Raw genomic sequence first — 22,391 nt, 5'->3', positions numbered from 1 at the left:
CACTTTCAACCTTCATTATCACCGACTCAACAAGCCAACACTCACTCATAACTACCCCAAATCCACAACCATGCACCCTTCGATACAAATACTAGGTAGATCAGTATGGAAAGGTCCTCATATAGGACCATTACCAATAGCAAAAGCCATCCAAAACAAAACAAGTATAAGAACAAAAGCAAGAAATTGTACAATTATACCACAATTTATTGGATTAAAATTTGAAATTCATAATGGGAAAGATTATGTTGAAGTTGAAATTACTGATGATATGGTTGGTTCTAAATTAGGAGAATTTGCACCAACTAGGAAAAGATTTATGTATAAATATTCTAAGAATTAGAGGTACTTAAGAGTTATTTTATGATGTTTACGAAAGGTTACTTGTATATAATTTAATTGAACATTTTTGTTTTTATTGATCTATCAAGTTTCTAATATGTTATTTTAACCACTTCCACCACGTCTTGGATTAAAATCATCTAATCTACTTTGTCTTAATTCTCCAGTTCTATCTAAATTTGGCCAATTTCCCCAACCATTTAATCTTATAACTAAAATAGTTGCATTATCATCACCTCCAACAAATTCAACAAATTTAATAACTTCTTGAGCACAAATTTGTGGAGTTGCTTTATTACCTAATTTTTTATGTTGTGTCATTATTATATCTGCTATTTCTTGATCTGTTAATATATTTGTAACTCCATCAGTACATAGCACCAAAAAGCATTCATCACCTCCAAGACCTCCAATTGTATATTTTTGAATTTCATCTGGGGTCAACTGTTTTTTAATTTCAGTTGAATCACCAACTATTAATTGTATAATATCTGGTTCTGCAGTTACTCCAACTTCTTTATAATCTATATCTCCAAATGATCTTGTATTAGCTAATGATATAAATCTTTCTTCACCAAAAGAATCAGTCATAAAAAAATTTGCTGCATATCTCCTTAATCTTGTACTTTCAAGCGGGTTCAGTGGATGATGATCATCAGTCACTCCATTTGCTAATCCATTTTTATCAACTATTATTGCACGAGTATCACCTAAATGAGCTATTGTTAATTTTGAAATTGTATTTCTATTAAAATAATAATTTTCAAAAAATGGTTGAAATTTTTTAGTTGAATTACTATATATTGTTTGTAAAAATATTGAAGTACAAGTTGATCCCAGTTTAGTATTATTTTGAAAAAAATCATAATCAGTTTTTAAAAAAGTTAAAGGGATTCTAAAATTTAAATCATCTTGTTTTAATTCCTTTTTAAAATTTTTTAAATTTAGTCGATTATTTTGCCATGTTTCAAATGTCTTTTCTCTATGTTTTGACCATCGTCTCCAATAACCTCCAATATTTTTAACATATTTTTTTATTAAATCTTCTCTTGCCTTTTTGGTTTTAATTAGGTTATCACCGTTTTCAACATTTTCTGCTAAATTTTCAGTTAAATAAATACTACATTCATCACCTCCGTGTCCATCAAATATATTAAAATTTAAAATTTCTTTATCATTAATTGTTAAAACTTTAGCACTATATTTATCTTCATTATAAGCTCGATTCACTCGACTTGTAGAATGACCTAGATGTGATGGACTTTTGAGTAATTGAACTCTTAATTTCCCCTGTTTTAATGGATTTGTTTGACCAAGTGGGATGGATGGTGATCTATCGACTGCTGTGAAAACTACTGAATCTGAAATTAATCTATAAAAATTCCAGCTCTGTAGGGTTTTGATATTTTTAAATTTTGCGCATTTCGGTAGTATGTTAATGGACATCAATTGAGTTAAAAATGAAGGTTTTGGGGAAGTACAGACTTATGTATTGAAACAACTGCTTATTTTAAAGCCGTTTCAGATTTTAATTTTGATAGACCTAAATTAAACGGATAAACATTAATTTTGATTTGATTTTGTAATCTTTCTCGGTCTTTAACTTCCATAAAAAGGTGTTTCATATATCCGAAACTATCAAGTTCTTACAACAAGACAAACTTGATCTATTCCAAATACCATTAAACATTTGCTTTTAAGAGTTGGAAGTTAATATCAGTCGTAAAATATATTAGTATAAGATATTTATCTATAGTATCAAATTTTCATTAGCATCATTATCATAATTAAAATCATCTAAAGGTTCATCTCTATATGGTCTTTGTCGTGAATTAGCATTATTATTGTTGTTTCTATTATTACCTAAAATTCCATTAAATGTATTACTTACTTTACCCCAAAATCCATTTTGTGGGATATTTAACGTTCCATTATCATAAAGCGGATCTTCATCTACTGAATTATCAATTCTATTAGCTAAAGAAGTTGTAAATTCTCTTCTATTTCTTTCATAATTTACATCTGCTGGATTTTGTAAATTATCAGTACTATTATTAATTAAATTAAATGGTCTTAATTGCATATCTTTTTTGGACATTTCTCTAGTTATAATTCTTTTAGCTTCAACAATAATTAAATCTTTTCTCTTATTGCCTAAATCATCATTCAGATTATCATTATCTTCATCAAATAAAATCCAAGAATCATATAAATCTCCAAATCCTAATTTTTTCTTGAGCTTATCATAAACATGAAACATTGCTAACATAACGGGTATCAAAATTAATCTTGGTATCCAATTATTTAATAAATTAAATAAACCAGTTAAATGTATTGACTGACCAAACCATTCTTCAAAAATAGATTTTCTACTAACAAATAATGTTATAAAATTATAACTTAATGGAATTGTCATTCTTGCAATATACATTGCATACCAACATGCAGATACTGGATCTGAATTATGTGGAACTAAATGATACATATTAAAAATTTTTAATTGAGTTAATGAATTTAATGCTGAAAATAACATGTATGAAAAAAATAATGATAATATGAAAAATTGAATGATTGAATGATTATGGATGCCTGTGGAGTAGACTAGCACATTTAATAGAGACAATTTTGTTGAATGGAAAAATTCAGATTGTAAAATAATTAATGAAATTAATCCCAATATTACAGCAGTTATTTTATTTGAAATTGGTCGTATATAATACCAATATATGAAATTAAATTTAGGACTCCATAACACTTTATGATTATCCATTCTGAAAATCAATTCTTTAGTTGAAACAGCATTTAAAACATCTTCTAATCTAACAACTTTACGAATCAATCTATTTAATTCAGATTGATATCCAATTAATCTACTTAAATTCAGGTTAAAATCAGAATTTAATTTTGTCATATATTGATCATTTAATTGATCTCTATCAATATTAGTTGTATCATGTAAATATTGTTTTTCAACTTGTTCTTTAATTTCTCCAGGTATTGAATCATATAAATTTAAAATCCAATCTCTATAATTAAAATCTTCTTCTGATTCACTTGTATAATTTTGTTTTAATATTAACACTTTTAAAACATCTTCTCTAAAACTTATTTTAGTATCTTCTAATTCATCAACTAATTTTGGAATTTTTAAATATTGATGATTTAAATCTTTTAATACAGAACCTTGAATCCATTTATTTCTAGGAATACTAATTAATCCATGACCCATTAACCAAGTAGCTAAAATTAACGAATAAATATGAGCTAATGCAATAACCATTAATTTTATATGATTAAAATTTAATCCAACTTCAATCAATAAATAAATTAATCCAATTATTGAAACTCCTAACATTATAATTTGAAATTTTAAATTTTCCTTAATGGAATCTTTAATTTTATTCATTGGATCATTATGTCCTGATCTATAATATTCTAATAACATTGGTAAAATTAACCAAGTTAATAAAAATGTAATCCAATAATTTGATTTCCATATATATAATATAATATTATCAGATAATGTAAACCAATCAATATCATCTTCCAGTTTAGTATTATGAGATACATAATCCATTGGTAATGTGAATATAATAGATAATGGAATATATACACCTAATGTTAATGGTATACCTAAATAAAAAGGATATTTAAATAAATTTATATGAAATCTTATTGCAAATAACGATAGTAGTAGAATTAATACATAACATATCACCGGAACCACCCACATTTTTTTAAAATAAAATCGTTTATGATGATTGTGATTGACCTCCAATTGTTTAAGGACTTAGATTTGTTTTTATCTTGTTTGTGTGGTCGATTACTTGTTAGTTCTTGTCAAAATTTGTATTAAAACAAGATTTATTATGATAAAGTTGAAACTCAAATCAACAGGTCGTTCAAAATGTTCAAATCTTGATTTTCTATTCTAACATAGATAAAAGCATTACAGAAGTGATTACTATAAATCCACAATTATTTAGAAAATAGGCAATAGTCTTTGAAGATATTCACTCTTTCATCTCATCTTATTGTAGACTGATTGAAAGTCGAGGTTTATCAGAGTACGTTGTCATAATCTCAGCTGTTCGGTATTTATTTGAGTTTAACTGACAAATGTAAACTCACCTCAACTTGAAAGAACGCGTTTAGTCCAATACTAAATCCACTACATCTTTCTTTTATTCCCTTTAAGACGTCCCTTATCTCTAGTAGAAGTTATCACATAAGACAGTCCATACTTTAAATCTGAAAAATTTAATATTACCGCACTTATATTTTATCGGTTATAAACACAATTATTTATTACATCATAGATCTAATCTTTCAACCATAAAAAGCTCCTTCTTTTGATCAATTGAGAACTGTTGTGCAACACTAACAGTTTATAGAGGGAGACTTTAACGAAATGTCATTACAAGAGCAAGATTTGGGTTCAGAAGTAGATATAACTCAACCACCAAGTCAACCACCAAAGTATGAAATAGACTCCGAAACTCCCAATAAAGACAATCAACAAGATCAAGAACAAACAAAATCAAAACCAGCAAAGAAATCCGTTGGATTTGCTCCACCACCAGAAGATGATTTAAAAGAACATCATGAATACCTCAAACAAAAACAAGAAATAGAAATAAAATCATCACCATTTCATAAAATACCACCAGAATTATCATATTTAGATAAACAACATATGACCGCAACTCCAAAACCAAAACCAATAACAGATATAAATAAACCACAAATCCCCAATAGTAGATTAAAATTAACTGATTTACCAGATTTAAGTAAATTAAAATTTTTTGATATAAAAGATTTATCTGTACAAAATAAAGAAACTGAATTACAATTTCATTATACTACTTTAAATTTACCAACATCATCTGATAGTGTTATTGTAGATATAAAATATGGTTCATTAAATTCTTTTGATTTATGTAAAATTAATCAATATTTATTAAATTTAAGTAATATTAAAGTAGGATTAGGTTATGAATTTGCTGGGGTAATAACTAATGTTGGATCAAGTTTAAATTCAAAGTTTTCCGTGGGTGATATTGTATTTGGATTAATTGATCCAACTTCAAGACGTGGTGCTTTATCTACTAGTCAAATTATATATCCTGGTAGAGACGTATTGATTAAAATTGATGAAGATACTTTGAAAAAAATTGAAGAAACTGATATATGTTTAAATCCAGAAGATAAAAACATAGAAGGATTTGAAGTAGGAGAAGAAGAAGAAGAAAATAATGTTGGATCTAACGAGTCAGGTGAACAATCTAAACAAGTGACAGAAGTAGAAGATGACACTGGTTCAAAAACAAGTAAAACTTCAAGTGAATCCCAAAATTTGGAATTATCACCACTAGCTAAATTATCATCAATTTCATTATTATACAATCATTCAAAACAAATGATTCAACATTTAAATGATAAAACCAAGAAAGTTAATATATTAATAAATGGAGCAGATACAAATATTGGATTAACTATTATACAAATATTATTAACAGAACATAAGAACCTTGAATTTATAAGTTTCATATTAGTAATTCGTGAAAAATCTGAACAATATATGAATAAAATTATAAAAAATTTTGAAAAAAAATATTATGATCCTTCTAGAATTATTAGGTTTAAAATAGTTACTTTTGATATTTTTAACGATGGGTTATATTTTCCTGGTGAAAAAATACCAATAAGTTACAAGAAACCTGATTTTTTCGCAACTGAAATTATTGATTCATTGTTAGTACCACATGATAATGAATTAGTAAATGAAACAAATATAAATAACTACAAATTAGATTTATTTATTGATTTAATTGGATGTAAAAAATATTTTCAATCCTCATCAACAAAATTTCATGAAATAGATACATTAAATTTACCATTTAAACAAAATATATCAGTATCTATTGAAAAATTATTTAATTCATCAAAAAAAGAACCATTTTTGAACAAGATTTTAAAACCTAAAAAAATGGGTTCTACAGTTGTTAGTGGTTGTAAATTTACCCTAAGTGATCCAAGTTATAATATTAATAAATTAATTGATTTTAATGAACAAAATTATTTAAATCCATGGACAAATAAATTTACAAAAAATTTATTTAATAATTTTACAGAATATAATTATTTTGAAGAAATTTTTTTAAAAATTAAACAAGAATGGTGTAATAATGCCTTGCAGTTAGTTTTAGAAAATAAATTAAAATTTAAAATTGATGGTGTTTATGATTGGAGAAAAGATTATAAAAAATATATTAAAAATTTAACTGATAATGATGGTAAGATTGTTTTTAAAGTTGAAGATTTTTAGAATTATAAGTTGGTGTATATAAGTTGATGAAGAAATTTTATGAAGCTCAAGTAATGTTCGGTTAAAAAATTATGATCTTCCCAATCTCTCACTAATGCTACCAATTTCTGCATCAGGTTATTACACAATGCAGCGAGTAAATTCAACCAAAGTAAGTATACACTCATCGGGTTGAGTGTGATAAAATTCAAACATATTTCGAAGACTGATTCTTTTTGAGCGTTGTCTGGACTATTTTAGTAATTAGTCTTTCCTGAATTGTCTGTTCGATTCTAACACATGAGATCGGCTAACTCTAAATTCGGATCAATCTGGATCAATTTGCCAAGATACATATATCTTGTGCTAAGTTACACTACCTATTGCAATATCATCATTACTTTTTTGATTTATTATACGAGAAGGAGAAACAACTTAGCCACTACAAAAGATCTACTCACTTTGATAATTCGGTGTGTCATTGCGAGTGAAACACATTCTCAATCTAGCTCGGTATTTGGAGATCTCAGAGAAAACTTATGTAATATTCACTTGTCTCAGTAAAATTCCACTCCCCTCCTTGTTCGTGCTATAAAGTTAGTTTGACTACGTTCAAGAGCCAGCTCTGGTACCAATCAATTGATGACTTTGATAGATTTTCTTCGTATGGTTATGATTGTTACTGATTGAAGTAGCGTAAAGTGTTCCTTGTTCCCTGAGTTTAAAAAGGAGAGAGAGGCAATTTGTATTATATAGAAAAAAAGATCACTTATCTTATCATATTAAATTTATTATATTAACTAATACTATTCCACTTCACAACATCATCAATACTTTATACAAGCACATCATTCATCATAATCCATTCTTTTAGACATTTAATTCATTAAATTTACGTATATAATCTTAGACTGGATACTGAAATCATAGATACATCAAACAGTCTACTCATTTTAAAGTTTGCTTCCACATTAACCATCAAATCACAAACTCGTTTCAAACATCAAATAGTCACAATATAAACACAACACATACGAAAAATGAGTCATCATCCAACACCTGCTACATCAGTTAAATTAGTATTACTAGGAGAAGCAGCAGTTGGAAAATCATCATTAGTTTTAAGATTTGTATCAAATGATTTTCAAGAAAATAAAGAACCAACAATAGGAGCAGCATTTTTAACTCAAAAATGTACTATAGGAGATAAAACAATAAAATATGAAATATGGGATACTGCAGGACAAGAAAGATTTGCTTCATTAGCTCCAATGTATTATAGAAATGCTCAAGCTGCTGTTGTTGTTTATGATATTACAAAACCTGCTTCTTTTATAAAAGCAAGACATTGGGTTAAAGAATTACATGAACAAGCAAATAAAGATATAACGATTGCATTAGTTGGTAATAAATATGATTTAGTTGAAGATGAATCAACTGAAGAAAACACTAATGAAGAAGAATCAATTAGAAAAGTTAGTTTTGAAGAAGGACAATCTTTAGCAAATGAAGAAAATTTATTATTTTTTGAAACAAGTGCAAAAACTTCTTATAATGTAAATGAAGTATTTATTGGTATAGGTGAAAAAATACCTGATAATTCAAATAATTCAAATAATAATAAAAATTTAAATTCTGATATAAATGATAATAGAATTGATTTAAGTTCAGATGGTAATAATAGTAGGAAACAAGGTTGTTGTTAAATAAAGATATGTTAAGATAAAGTGGGTGTACAGATATAAATATATAAATATTTAAAACAAATTGAGTTAATTAAACTGTGTCTTCATACATACTTTCATGTACGGGTTTATATACAAGTTGAAATCGAAAGCAATTCACATACAAGGTTCTATGTAGCTCCCATTTGATATCTCTCTTTTTTGCAGGTCTAGCATTGTACCAATGCATCTGGTCTAGTCATAAGCTTTGGCTTGAATGAAACTCTGCAAAATAGATTTTTCAAAATAATATAATAAAGAGCGAAAATAAAATTAATTATCTCCGAATTCATACAAATCAATAAGCTTAAGTTCTACTTCATCTTCCCAGAATTCCCACCCAAAAATGTCATTGAAAGTAGCATATATCCCAGAACATTTCTCAACACCATTATTCTTAGCTGAAAAACATGAGTTTTATAAAGAAGCCAACCTATCAATTGAATTTATTCCAGTACCAGAAGGAAGTGGCAGGTTAATTAAATTACTTAATTCAAAAGAAGTAGATTTAGCAATTGGATTAACGGAAGCATTTATAGCAGATATATCAAAGGGAAATAATCAATTGAAAATCTTAGATACTTATGTTAATTCTCCATTATTATGGAGTATAAGTACAGGATTCAATAGAGATGAAATTTCAAATACTGAAGATTTAAAAAAATTTGGAAAAGTAGGGATTAGTAGAATTGGTAGTGGATCATATGTTATGAGTTTTGTATTAGCTCATCAATTAGGTTTTCAAAAATTCGAGGAATTTAAAATATGTTCAAATTTTAAAAATTTAAGAAATTCTGTAAACCACTCTGGTAGTGATGATATTGAAAATAGTGATTTTTTTATGTGGGAATATTTTACGAGTAAAAAATATTATGATAACAATGAGATTAAAAAAATTGGAGAAATTTATACTCCTTGGCCAAGTTGGGTTATTGTTGGATCATCAACAAGTATTGAAACAAAGTCAAAAGAAATTTCAAATTTTATTAAAGCTGTAAATAAGGGAATAAATTATTTTAATAATCATTTAGATGAAGCAATTGAATATATAGGTAACAATTTAGATTATTCAATTGAAGATGCTAAAAATTGGACCAAAACTGTTGAATTTAATAGTGAAATTGGTGAAAAACCATTAGATTGGGATAAAATAGTAACAAAAACAACTAATGTATTAAAAGATGCAGGAGTTTTAAAAGATGAAGATGATAAAATAATAAATGAAAGATTAGAATCAAATGTATATAAAACCAATATCTAATTTTAGGTTAAATCATTAATTTTTTCACAAGACCAAAATTCACAAATTTGTTTATTTTCAATTAATGAATTATCATTATTAAAATAACTATCTTCAAAATCATTTTTCTCCAAAAATTTAAAACCTAAATTAGTGATCAATTCACTTAAATCTTCTTTTGTTAAATCTATCCCATATTTATTATTTTCTTCTGTAATTGGACCATAATTTATCCATATACCACCTACAGCCAAAGTATTATTTATTGTTTTTATATATTCTATCATATTACCAGTATTTAAAAAAAATTCAGTTACAACAACATCAAATTTATTTTTATTTGACAGTTTTAGATCTTTAATTTCTTTTGGATCTGTAACGTTAAAAGTTCCATATAAATCAATAAATGAACCAGCAGTTATTGATATTAAATCATTATATGGGATTTTCCCCTTACGTTCTAAATTTAATTCATTTAATTTTTGTATGGGGGAAATATCAGGTAATATAATTGGTCTTATTTGAAATTGTCTTTTAGAAAAATTAGTTAATGAATTATCTAAAAATGGAAATATTGAAATTTCAAATGGTAAATCACAATTTTTTAATATATAACTAAAAGTAAATAACATATGATAATTATTATCATTTCCTTCTGTATTAAAACCTTGACAAATTAATTCAAATACTAATCTACCTAATCCACAACCAGGTACTAATATTTTTTTATTTTGTCGATCTATATAGTTGGGGAATTTTGAATTTAATTGATTCATTATAAGATTATGTGAATTTTTTCTTTCTTTTAAACCTTCTTCACTCCACTCTCTTGTCAATTGTAATAATATTAATTGAGTCATTTCAAATTGTTCAATTGTTGGTTCAGACCATGAATGTGGAGTTTTGGAATCAACACCCCATTCTGTTGATACTTCTACAGCTAATTTCTCTGTAAAATCTTTATTTATCATAATACATTGTTGAATATATTCTGTATGCTTTTGATACCATAATAATAATTGTTTATCTTGATTTGATAAAATTTCAAATTTTGAAATTCTTGGTTTAATTAATTTATTAATTTGATAATTATAAAAATTATAAAATGATGATAATGTAGATGTTATAGTTTTATACTCTTCTCCATCATCATTATGAGTATTCATTAGATCTTAGGCTACCTCTTGATTGTCTTAAATTTATGTTGCAACTGAAAAAAAAAATATGAAACGAATTTTCTATTCTCAAATTTATTCAGATCAAGATCAGATTAAATTCAATTAGCCACTCATTTTTAAGATACAACAAACAATTTGCTATTAAATCTAACAAAAAGTTATGCCACCAAAGAAAGATGCATTTGCTGACTTATTTCAATCGGCAAACTCTTCAAATAGTGTCAATAATAAACTAAATAAATTATCATTATCAGAACGACAAAAATTACAACAAAAACAACAGCAACAGCAAACTCAATCTCAACAATTACCAAAACAATTTGGTTCATTGAATTCAAGTTGGTCAAATTTAGATATTTTATCAACACAGAATAGTTCTAATTCTTCACAAATACCAAGTAGAGTATCAACTCCAAAGGCTCAAGCCCAAGGTCTTAATAGCATTAACATTAATAGTATTAATAATGATTATAATAATAACAATCATAGCATAAATTCAACTTCAACGAATATAGATGAAGATCCATTTGCAATTTTTAATAAACCTGAACCAAAAGTTGAATCCAATCAATCTCAATTGAAGACTTCAAATAAAAATGGCAACCAACAAAATCAATCTTCGAATCATATATCATTATTAGATGATGATGATTTTATAGATGTTTATCCTGAACAAAAACAACAACCGCAACAACAACAACCTAAACAGCAATTACAACCACCTTCAAAACCAACTAGACCAGATGTTATACGAAACAATTCCAATACATCAAATAACTCAATCAATTCAAATAGATCAAATAGGTCAAAATCCACTAACACTACTACAACAAAATCAGATCAAATAATAGCAGAATTAATAGATATTGGATTTACAATTGAAGAATCAAATGAAGCAGTTAATTCAGTAGGTTCAAATTTACAAGATTGTGTTAATTATATAATGAATAAAAATTCAAATTCATCATCATCTTCACCAACAAGGTCTTCATCAAGAACAACTACAAGAAATGGTAATAACAATGACACAACAACAACATATTATGAAGAAGATGATTCTATATTAGGTATAAAACCAGAAAAATTAAATTTTAATGAAATTAGTAATGACTTGTTAAAAAAAGCAAACTCGTTCTATAATTTTTCAAAAAAGAAAGTTATTGAAAATTTAGAAAATTTTAATACTGGAAGTAGTGGTTCAAATGATAATTTACCTCAATGGATGAAAAATCAAAATAAATATAAATCAAAAACTACTGAGAAAAATGGCGATGAAATTGATTATGGTGATGATGATGATGATAATATAAATCAAGAAGAAATTGCAAAGTATATGAGGTTACAAAAAGAAAAAGAAAGACAACGATTAAAAGAAAGGAATGAAGAAAAAGATTATTTACCTTCCAGACCTCAAAGACCTACGTCTAGAACCGAAGTCCTGGATTTTTTACCTTCAAGACCTCAAAAACCTAATTCAAGAACTTCATCACCAATAAATCCCCCACCTAAACCTCAAAGACCTTCAAGTTCATCAAGATCAAATTCAAATAATGGAGGTATACTGCATTCAACACAGCAAAATAATAATACCACTATTGCATCAAAACCTTCGTCAAAACCACCTGTAGAAGTCGAAGTAGACCTTTTAGGACTTTCTTCCCCTTCATCATCAAATCCGACAACTTCAAGTCACTCATCATTGCGAGATTCAACACCATTAAATCAAATTATTGAGTCAGAATATATAACAAATAAAACAAAAGCAACAGAACTATTTAAAAATGGAGATTATATTGAATCATTAGAATTATATAAAAAATGTTTACTCGCGTTACCTCCAAAACATGAATTTAAAGTTATAATATTATCTAACCTATCATTAATTAATAAAAATTTAGGTCATTTAAAAGAATCTTTAAATAATTGTGAAGAAGCATTGGAATTAATATCAATTGATGAATGTAACAACCACGAAATTAAAATTGATGGTAAATCTATAAATTATTGGTTTGTAAAAATATTATCAATAAAAGCTGAATCATTAGAATTAATTGAAAAATTTAAACAATCTTTGGATGTGTATAATTTATTAATTTCAAAATTTAATAAAAATGATAAAAAAATTATGGATGGTAGAAGAAGAGTTGATAAAATTATAAATCCTGAAAATTATAAACCAAAACCAGCACCAAAATCAACACCAAAACAACTAAATAAACCAGTGAAACCTACTATTTCATCTACTTCAAAGCCAAAACAACAAGAAGAAAAAGAATTAGATACACTAGTAAAAGATGAAATAATAAATAAGATAAAAAACTGGCAATCTTTGAAAAACAACGATATTAGAAAAATGTTAATCAACTTGGGAGAAATATTACCATCAAATTTACCAAATAAAAATTTATTAAATCTAAGTACAAATGATGTTATATTAACAAAACAAATTAAATTAAATTATTTAAAAATTATAAATATGATTCATCCTGATAAAACTTATGGACTTTTTAAAAATGATTCAAAACTGAAATTTTTATGTAATGAAATTTTTATAATTTTAAATGAAAGATGGGAATTATTTAAAAAAGAAGAGAATTTATAAATAAATTTTGGAGTTTTATTTGAAATGAATCAAACTTTGGTGATGATTCTTTCGCTTTATCTTTGATTTTATGGTAATGCATTATATATATAGTTTTAATAAATACCCAAAATTATTAGATTTTAAGAAATTATTTTATTCACATTGATTAAAAGAATAGAACATCTTCAATTAGAACTTTATTACTTTAAAATATTATTCTCTATACTAACTTCTTAGGATGTTTCTACAAAATAAGTGATAAAACTCTATCTCTGTTCCATGCTTGACTTTATATCTTTCCTTTAAATTTCAAAAACCAAAACGAACAACATTTTCAAAATATAAACAACTCGAAAAAATACAAGTTATTTGTTAAATTAAATAAAATAAAAATATTTTAAAGTCTAAATACAAACATCTCAGGACGTCTAATAAGTGGTGAGTGTAATATATCAAAAGGGAAATTAATAAATATAATTAATCATACGCTACTTTTAGAATTAGACTCAATAAATAAAGTTGCTAATGATGAAATTCATCCAATCCACAGTAATGTTGTTTCTGTTTAATCAAAGTCTTGAATCAAAAAAAAATTACAGTGTTTGATAAACATCAATAAAATTACTATGGAGTCGAAAAAGAATCCATTAGCAAATTCATTTATAAAGTATAACCCCTAAAGTAGAATATGATTATTTATATTTATATTTTCTTGTGTGTAGGATTTGGTAATGAATGTAATATAATCTTTCAATTTGACCATCTACAATAGTGAATTATGCCTAAAATTAAATACAACCAAAAAAATAAGTTAAGTATCAATAAATTATGAAATTTGAATTTTTGGTTCAAAGAAGCAAATAAAAGTTTGAACAAAGGTAGTAAAGTTGGTATGAAAATGAAAAGTCCATTTGATGAATATGTGAGTCAGTATTAACTGAAATCAGAAATCTTTAAATAGTCCACAAACATTTTAAGATTTTTATTAATAAGTGGTGAAAGTAATCCGATGTGAGTTGTTGACTTAACTTACTTAATGATTGAACTAGCAAATAACTTTATCCTAAACACTAAAATTCTTTTGATGTTTTCAATTCTTAAACGAAAATACGATGCTTGAAAAACATCAACAAAACTATAGTGTCAAGTATAACAAAAAAAAGCAAATTCTTTCATTAAGTATAACAACAACTCATGTCAGATTATTTATATTTTCTTGAATTTGTGAATATTATAATGGTTGTAAGAACCCATTTTATTCCATCTATTTGACCATCTAATATGTGAAAAATGCTGAAATTAATTAAAACCAAATAAATAAGTTGAGTATCAATGACTTATAAAATTTAATTCTTTGTCTAAAGAAACAAATAAAACTTTGAACAAAGGAAGCAAAATTGGTATGATAATGGAAAAATTATTTGATGAATAGGCTATGTGATAGACAAACTACTAAAGTAATTAGTTAGTAGTATTCAACATATAACTATTCATTTTCCTTACAAGCTCATCAAAATTGATGTTCGTTATTATAAGTTGATGTTAAATACCTGTTTTTGATACTTAGTTGTTGACAACACGAAGTTCTTCGTTAGTAGATCTAATTGTGTGAATCTAAAAACAATTGAATCTTTATGTTTTACTTGAGCCATATTAGTAGTAGTAGTAGTAGTAGTAGTAGTAATTGTTCAGTTCAGGGCACTTGATGGGGGGAAAGATCTTAATATAATTTTATTTGCCGCTTTGATGAATGGAAAAGTAAAGGAAAGAGTATTCCTTAAAAATATCAACAAAAATAAAACTCCCCACACTTTTTATAAATCACCACAATTTATATATACATCCATACATCCATACAACAATATATTATTTCTTAGTAGTCTATTGAAATGCGGAGTCTTACTCTTTTTGTGTATTTATTATATGTTTCATAATACGAGTAATAATATATTAAGAGAGGGGAGAAAAAAATAAAAGGAATGACAGGTCGAGCAGTTCGACTGGAGAGTTTAGGATTTGGTCGAATTGGTAGCCTATTCTTGGATCAAGTATTCCTCCTGTATTTGATGATCGGCATTTAATACATAACAATATTTCAGTTAGTATTAGAGTTATGAAACATACATAATACACACATGTTTTAAATTAATGAATGCCGTTCGAGCCAATGAACAGTCAATGAATTGTCTCTAAAAAATTCTAATTAGACGAGTTATTTAGATCGTTGGTACTATATCCTCAACAAATTGTTATAAGCTTATTATTGAATGACTACATAAACTCAATATTATAATCATAGGGTTAGTGTATAGTAGTAGAGCTAATAGTAATAAATCTATTAATACTTATATAATAAATTAAAGAAAGTCTAAAAATTTCTTTAAATGACATTAGTTAGCGAGAAGAACAAATACATACTAATTACATAGTACAAAATATATATACCAGACACACGTACTTAATTATTATTACTCCTTTTTAAATTTATTAGATCATAGAAACTTTTTACAACCAACTTTTTTTACCATTCATTCATTCATATATAATCATAATCATCATCATTTGAAGGTAAATTCAATTTGAATTCATAGTTTGTTTTCTATTGCCCTTCTCATTGATATCATTGTACTATTACTTAATTGATATTATAGTAGTAATAGTTATTACGCAAAATAACTTAACTAATAAATATTTGTTACAACCAAAAAAAAGTAAAATATGTTTAAGAAACATCAAGAATTACAAGATATTCAAGATAATCATCAATTAAATAGAACAAAGTATAAAAGAAGAGATATAATACAAGATATTGAGATTGATCCATTTTATCCTTCTTATTCATCAACTTTTTTATCATCTTATAAATTACAACAACAACCTCAAAAAGAAAATTTAAAACAAAGTAAATCATCAGATTCTTTATTATTCTTTAAAACAAGTTCAAATCATAATTATACTCATACCAACAACAATAAAAGAAGACAAGATAATAATATAGAAGGTCATTTAAGTATAAGACAGAGTATCTCAACTTTTTTACAAAGTATGGGACAACAAATTTCAAAAAATGATAAACAATTTAAAAATCAAAATCATCAAGAGTTAATAAACTCCGAAATCGCATCATCAACTAATTCTTCATTACAAAATAATTATCAAGCAAATAATAAATTAAATATTCATAATATATTATCGAAATCACAATCTAAGTGTGAAAATAATACATCTCCAAAACAACAACGAGAAGATTCGATAATACGGGATGATTTATCATTAGTTCCAATATCTTCACCTCCAGATGAACCTGTAACATCATCAAATCAACCACATTTTTCATCACAATTTTATTTAAGTCCAATAACTTCAAATGAATCATATAATTATTATTCAGATGATGCTTCAATGATTGATCCCTACCCTCAACATCATCATCCTTATTCTCATCATAATCTTCATACAGAAATACACACCCAAAATCATTCACTTCAAAAATTAGATCAACCACTTTTACCAGATATATCTCCTGCTTCATCATATAGTGATGATGATAACCAAAATAATAATAATAATGATAATATGGATATAGAAATGAAAGATCCTACAGATTCAAGAAAATCATCTACTCAATTACATCAATTTCAAATTCAACCTTCACCATTATTAAATTTACCAATAGAATTATTAATGAAAATTTTAGAATATGTTTATACAGATAATGATATATCATCAATAAATTCAAATTTAGAAAATTTTGCAAATACAATACCATTATTATCAAAAAAATTTCATCAATTATCATTATGTTTTATTTATAAATATACAATTTTCAATCGACCTCATTCATTTGATAAATTTTTATATAATTTGGAAATAAATCCTATAATTGGAAAATATGTTGAATTTATGGATTTTCAACAATTTACTTCTATTGGATTAGGTAGAACTGGTAGAATGAATCAAGAAATTCAAATGGTTACTTCAAAAACTATAACTCATGCATTAACAATGACTCCAAATCTTATAGAATTTTTAGCAAGTGAAAATATTCAAGATGATATTGATGTAAATGTATTAGATTTATTATTTAATAAAATGAAAAAATTAAAAGTTATTGATTTATGTGGAGCAAGTTCAACTGAATTATCAATAGCATTTAATGAATTAAATTTAAACAATGAAAATAAATCAATTACAAAATTATCATTACATGATTGTTCAAATTTATCATCAAATATTTTAGAAAAAATATTAATAAATTTACCAAATTTAAAAAGATTAGATTTAACTCATACACAAATAAATTCATCAACTTTATTAAAATTATCAACAAACATCAGATTAACTCATTTAAATTTATCAAAATGTTCAAAATTAACAACAAAAGATTTAATAAATTTTTTAACTAATCATCCAGCAATTAAACATGGAAGTCTTCAATGGTTAAATTTACAAATTGATTCAAATGTAATAAGTCCATTAAGTGATGTTTATTTATTATATACTTTAAAACATTTAAATGCTCCAAATTTAAAATATTTAAATATTGGAGGAATGCCAATAAATTCAAGAATATTATTTACAATAAAAGAAAAATTTCCACAACTTGTAAGTTTAAATATAAGTCATGCAAATATAACTTTGGACGAATTGAATGAATTTATGATTAATAATAAAAATATTGAATATTTAGATTTAACAAATATAAAATCATTAAATAAAAATTTAAAAACTTTTTTAAAATTAAATTTTAATTCAAATTTAAAATCAATTGAATTTGATTATAAATCTTTATATGATTATACATCAAATGGAGAATATTTTAAAATTTTAAATGATTATGGTGGTGGTGAATTAATAATTCAAGATTCTTCAAAATTAATACCTCAAATTTGGAAATTTTATGATAATGAAGGAAGAAGAAGTTGGATATATAAAATATCAGAATCCGAGCTCAAGAAAGCAAACAAGGGCAATCTAGTCTACTATGATTTAGAAACTGGTAACAAAATTATAACAAAAATCAAAAAACCAAATTTTTTAAAATTTGTTTCTAGAAAAATTAATTGTTCAATTGGTTATTATAATTTAAATTCATATAAGCAAAAAGAAAATGATGATGAAGATATTTGGCCTGTTGAATTTAGTCAGAGAGGGATTTATAATTATTATTCTTTGAATGTTAAGTGAAGGTACGGATGTTTGTACGGATGTTTGTGAATCTGTATGGTTGTTTGGTACGGATGTCTGTAAATCATGGAACAAGTTGTTGATATTCATGAGTAAATAGGTTCTAATTCTATACGATTAATGATTAATCTTGATTTCATTACCTCTTTATTTTTATCTTGGCTATGTTTCAAATTGGTCATCATACTAAATCTGAAGTATCACAAAAACGTATACTCAGAAAATTTAAAGTTTATCTCACATATCAAAAAAATATTAAGTTATCTGTAACAACCACATTTTTACAACCAAAAAGAAAGAAACCAAAAGACAACACTACAACAACCAACAAGTTACATGACAGATGTTCAAGTATTCGACCAAACCGATCTTGAATCCAGTATAACATCAAAAGCAAATAGAATTCTAATTATAAAAGATATAGAACAAGATGAAAAAAGATTAGATAAATTACAAAAAGAAGTTTCAAAATCAACAAAACATTTAAATTCATTAATTTCAAAATTATCTAACCCAAAAACCAAAATAAGTGAAAAGAAGCTTAAAAATGATATTTCATGGTTTGAAAACAATGATTTAAACCCTAAAAAGCAAGACTTAAAAGATATAAAATTAAGAATTTTAGAAAATCAAAATTTATTAATAAAAATTGATTCTGGTGAAACCACCAAAACTGATGATCAAAGTGGTGATAATGGTAGATTACCTGATGAAACTGAAAGAGAATATTTAATCCGAATTGGTAAGATTACTGCTTTTGGGAATGAAAATTCATTTAAACTGATAGATGGCAATACGTCTAAGCAAAGTCATATTTTCTTAAAAAAACCTGGATTTGATGATGTTGAAGAATTGACTTCCGATTATAAAAAAGATTCTGATTTTGAAAAGAAAACGTCTGATAATAATGAGATTGAAGAAATTCAAGATTTAGAGAAAAATGATGAAGAAGTGGAACAAGATTCAGATGATGATGAAGATTATAAATATAATGAAGAAGAAATTGAGAAAGAAGAAGAAGAATCAAAATTAGATGATCAAATAGAAGAAATAGAAGAAGAAAATAATGAAGATGAAGAAACTCGTAATATAGATGATGGAAATGAATTATATTATCAAAAACGACTAAAACAATGGATTAAAAAAAGATCATCATTACGTAAAAAATCTAGTACAAATTCAAAAGAATCAGAAGAAAAAGAAGAATGGTTTAAACCTCATCCTACAATACCTGATGCTGAATTGAATGATGTATTCAAATTACCAGGAGATATTTATCCATCATTATTTGATTATCAAAAAACTTGTGTACAATGGTTATGGGAATTATATTCACAAAAAACAGGTGGTATAATTGGTGATGAAATGGGATTAGGTAAAACAATACAAATTATTTCATTTTTAGCTGGTTTACATTATTCTGGATTATTAAAAAAACCCGTGTTGGTGGTTGTTCCAGCAACTGTATTGAATCAATGGGTAAATGAATTTCATAGATGGTGGCCACCATTAAGATGTATAATTTTACATAGTATAGGAACAGGTATGACAAATAACCAAACTGAAAAAATGAGTGAAATTGAAATTGAAAATTTTTTAGAAAATAGTGATCCAAAATCTTCAAAAAATTCTTTAAAGAATATAAAATCTCAAATTAATGCAAAAGAAATTATAAATAGAGTTATGAATGATGGTCATGTTTTAATTACAACTTATGTTGGGTTAAGAATTTATTCGAAATATATTTTACCACGTCAATGGGGGTATGTTGTATTAGATGAAGGTCATAAAATTAGAAATCCAGATTCTGATATTTCCCTTACATGTAAACAAATTAAAACAGTTAATAGAATTATATTATCAGGTACACCAATACAAAATAATTTAATTGAATTATGGTCATTATTTGATTTTATATTTCCTGGTAGATTAGGTACTTTACCAGTATTTCAAAATCAATTTTCAATCCCAATAAATATTGGAGGTTATGCAAATTCAAATAATTTACAAGTTAAAACTGCTTATAAATGTGCTTGTGTGTTACGAGATTTAATATCACCATATTTATTAAGAAGATTAAAAAAAGATGTTGCACAAGATTTACCAAAAAAGAATGAAATGGTATTATTTGTAAAATTGACTGAATTGCAACAGGATTTATATGAAAAATTTTTAAATAGTGAAGATTTTAATTCTATAATAAAAGGGAAAAGAAATGTTTTAATGGGAGTTGATATATTAAGAAAAATTTGTAATCATCCAGATTTAATTTATAGAGATTCAAACAAGTATAAAGAAAATTATGGAGACTTTCAGAAGTCAGGTAAAATGCAAGTTTTAAAAAATCTTTTGCAATTATGGCAAAATGAAAATCATAAAACTTTATTATTTTGTCAAACAAGACAAATGTTAGATATCTTGGAAAAATTTATTTCAAATTTGTCAACTCTCAAGAACTCGGATGAAAAATTTACATATTTAAGAATGGATGGAAGTACACCAATTGCAAAAAGACAATATTTAGTTGATAATTTTAATAATGATCCAAATTTAAATGTATTTTTATTAACTACAAAAGTTGGAGGATTAGGAGTTAATCTTACAGGTGCTGATAGAGTAATAATATATGATCCAGATTGGAATCCTTCAACAGATATTCAAGCAAGAGAAAGAGCTTGGAGATTAGGTCAAAAAAAAGATATAACAATATATAGATTAATGACAACTGGAACAATTGAAGAAAAAATTTATCATAGACAAATTTTCAAGACTTTTTTAACAAATAAAATCTTGAAAGATCCAAAACAAAAAAGATTTTTTAAAAATAATGATTTACAAGATCTTTTTACTTTGGGAGATCAAAATGAACAAGGTACAGAAACTGGTGATTTATTTAATAATGGTAAAGAAGATAAATATAGTGGAACAAAACAAAGAAAATCAAATTCTTTAATTAAAAAAAATTTTAAAAATGATGATGATTTTTATCAAGTTGCTAAAATTTCAGGAGTTTCAAAATTAGATAAATTTGAAGAAGGTGAAGATCAGAATGAAGAAGAAGAACAACAACAAAAAGAAGATCCAGAAGATAATAGAATTATGGCTGGAATATTTGCAAAAAGTGGAGTTCATTCAAGTTTAAAACATGATGAAGTTATAAATTCAAAAGATAATCAAGAAATAAGTTTATTAGAAAGAGAAGCAAATAAATATGCAAATGAAGCAATTGAAGCTTTAAAACAATCTAGATTACAAACAAAAAAAAATAAAATTGGTACTCCTACATGGACTGGTAGATTTGGATCAGCTGGAAAAAATTTAAAAGGAACATTTGGAGTAAAGAAGAGAAAAGTTGAAAATACTGAAAACGGAAATGGAAATGGAAATGAAGTGGTTCAAGAAGGAGAAGCATCATCAACAATATTAAATATATTAAAACAAAAAAATGATTTAAAAACAAATGAAAAAAAATCAAAAGAAGCTATATCAAGACAAGAAACAATTGAAAAAATTATAACCTTCTTAAAAAATCAACCTAATTTTTTTGCAACTTCTTCACTGATTATTCAAGGTTGTGATTTAAAATTGGTTTCTGATGAAAGTATGATTATGATTCGTTCAATGCTTAGAGAAGTTGCTACTTGGGATGGTGTTAAAAGAGGTTGGAAATTAAATGATTCTTTAATTGATTTATAAAAAGAGTTGATACGTAAGAAAGTTGAAAAAATGATGAGTTTATGAAGAAATAATGATGGTTTTAATGAATTAATGAAATATATAATATTAATTAGTTAATGATAGATCTGTGATTGATTATTACGTTTGTTAG

The 22,391-nt window shown here is 25.6% G+C and overlaps 10 protein-coding genes across 10 annotated transcripts; 7 read left to right on the top strand and 3 right to left on the bottom strand. All coding sequences in view use genetic code 12, as the record gives it.

Annotated features, from left to right (window-relative positions):
• Positions 1 to 70: 70 nt before the first annotated feature.
• Positions 71 to 343, top strand: KGF55_003764 (mitochondrial 37S ribosomal protein uS19m; the record flags this gene model as incomplete). Its single annotated transcript, XM_051758593.1, has 1 exon — positions 71 to 343. One exon carries the CDS (start codon positions 71 to 73, stop codon positions 341 to 343), a length of 273 nt encoding a protein of 90 aa, XP_051614136.1.
• A 104-nt stretch (positions 344 to 447) lies between these two features.
• Positions 448 to 1,788, bottom strand: PTC6 (type 2C protein phosphatase; the record flags this gene model as incomplete). The annotated part of the gene is made up of 1 exon (XM_051758592.1): positions 448 to 1,788. One exon carries the CDS (start codon positions 1,786 to 1,788, stop codon positions 448 to 450), a length of 1,341 nt encoding a protein of 446 aa, XP_051614135.1.
• Positions 1,789 to 2,092: 304 nt separating this feature from the next.
• KGF55_003762 (LMBR1 domain-containing protein) lies at positions 2,093 to 3,919 on the bottom strand (the record flags this gene model as incomplete). Its single annotated transcript, XM_051758591.1, has 1 exon — positions 2,093 to 3,919. The coding sequence occupies one exon, from the start codon at positions 3,917 to 3,919 to the stop codon at positions 2,093 to 2,095; it is 1,827 nt and encodes a 608-aa protein (XP_051614134.1).
• Positions 3,920 to 4,753: 834 nt separating this feature from the next.
• Positions 4,754 to 6,670, top strand: KGF55_003761 (uncharacterized protein; the record flags this gene model as incomplete). Its single annotated transcript, XM_051758590.1, has 1 exon — positions 4,754 to 6,670. One exon carries the CDS (start codon positions 4,754 to 4,756, stop codon positions 6,668 to 6,670), a length of 1,917 nt encoding a protein of 638 aa, XP_051614133.1.
• Positions 6,671 to 7,689: 1,019 nt separating this feature from the next.
• On the top strand, positions 7,690 to 8,355 carry VPS21 (Rab family GTPase; the record flags this gene model as incomplete). The annotated part of the gene is made up of 1 exon (XM_051758589.1): positions 7,690 to 8,355. The coding sequence occupies one exon, from the start codon at positions 7,690 to 7,692 to the stop codon at positions 8,353 to 8,355; it is 666 nt and encodes a 221-aa protein (XP_051614132.1).
• Positions 8,356 to 8,719: 364 nt separating this feature from the next.
• On the top strand, positions 8,720 to 9,634 carry KGF55_003759 (uncharacterized protein; the record flags this gene model as incomplete). Its single annotated transcript, XM_051758588.1, has 1 exon — positions 8,720 to 9,634. One exon carries the CDS (start codon positions 8,720 to 8,722, stop codon positions 9,632 to 9,634), a length of 915 nt encoding a protein of 304 aa, XP_051614131.1.
• A 2-nt stretch (positions 9,635 to 9,636) lies between these two features.
• On the bottom strand, positions 9,637 to 10,779 carry KGF55_003758 (S-adenosylmethionine-dependent methyltransferase; the record flags this gene model as incomplete). Its single annotated transcript, XM_051758587.1, has 1 exon — positions 9,637 to 10,779. One exon carries the CDS (start codon positions 10,777 to 10,779, stop codon positions 9,637 to 9,639), a length of 1,143 nt encoding a protein of 380 aa, XP_051614130.1.
• Positions 10,780 to 10,951: 172 nt separating this feature from the next.
• FGR32 (Fgr32p) lies at positions 10,952 to 13,393 on the top strand (the record flags this gene model as incomplete). Its single annotated transcript, XM_051758586.1, has 1 exon — positions 10,952 to 13,393. The coding sequence occupies one exon, from the start codon at positions 10,952 to 10,954 to the stop codon at positions 13,391 to 13,393; it is 2,442 nt and encodes an 813-aa protein (XP_051614129.1).
• A 2,700-nt stretch (positions 13,394 to 16,093) lies between these two features.
• KGF55_003756 (uncharacterized protein) lies at positions 16,094 to 18,562 on the top strand (the record flags this gene model as incomplete). Its single annotated transcript, XM_051758584.1, has 1 exon — positions 16,094 to 18,562. One exon carries the CDS (start codon positions 16,094 to 16,096, stop codon positions 18,560 to 18,562), a length of 2,469 nt encoding a protein of 822 aa, XP_051614128.1.
• A 336-nt stretch (positions 18,563 to 18,898) lies between these two features.
• Positions 18,899 to 22,258, top strand: KGF55_003755 (DNA-dependent ATPase; the record flags this gene model as incomplete). The annotated part of the gene is made up of 1 exon (XM_051758583.1): positions 18,899 to 22,258. The coding sequence occupies one exon, from the start codon at positions 18,899 to 18,901 to the stop codon at positions 22,256 to 22,258; it is 3,360 nt and encodes a 1,119-aa protein (XP_051614127.1).
• Positions 22,259 to 22,391: the final 133 nt, after the last annotated feature.

The sequence above is a fragment of the Candida pseudojiufengensis genome (assembly GCF_024610245.1).
Source record: "Candida pseudojiufengensis strain CBS 10847 chromosome Unknown scaffold1, whole genome shotgun sequence".
NCBI classification, from domain to species: Eukaryota; Fungi; Ascomycota; class Pichiomycetes; order Serinales; family Debaryomycetaceae; genus Lodderomyces; species Lodderomyces pseudojiufengensis.
Note: the sequence above shows the minus strand (reverse complement) of the source record. Positions and strands in the feature narration are given on the sequence as shown.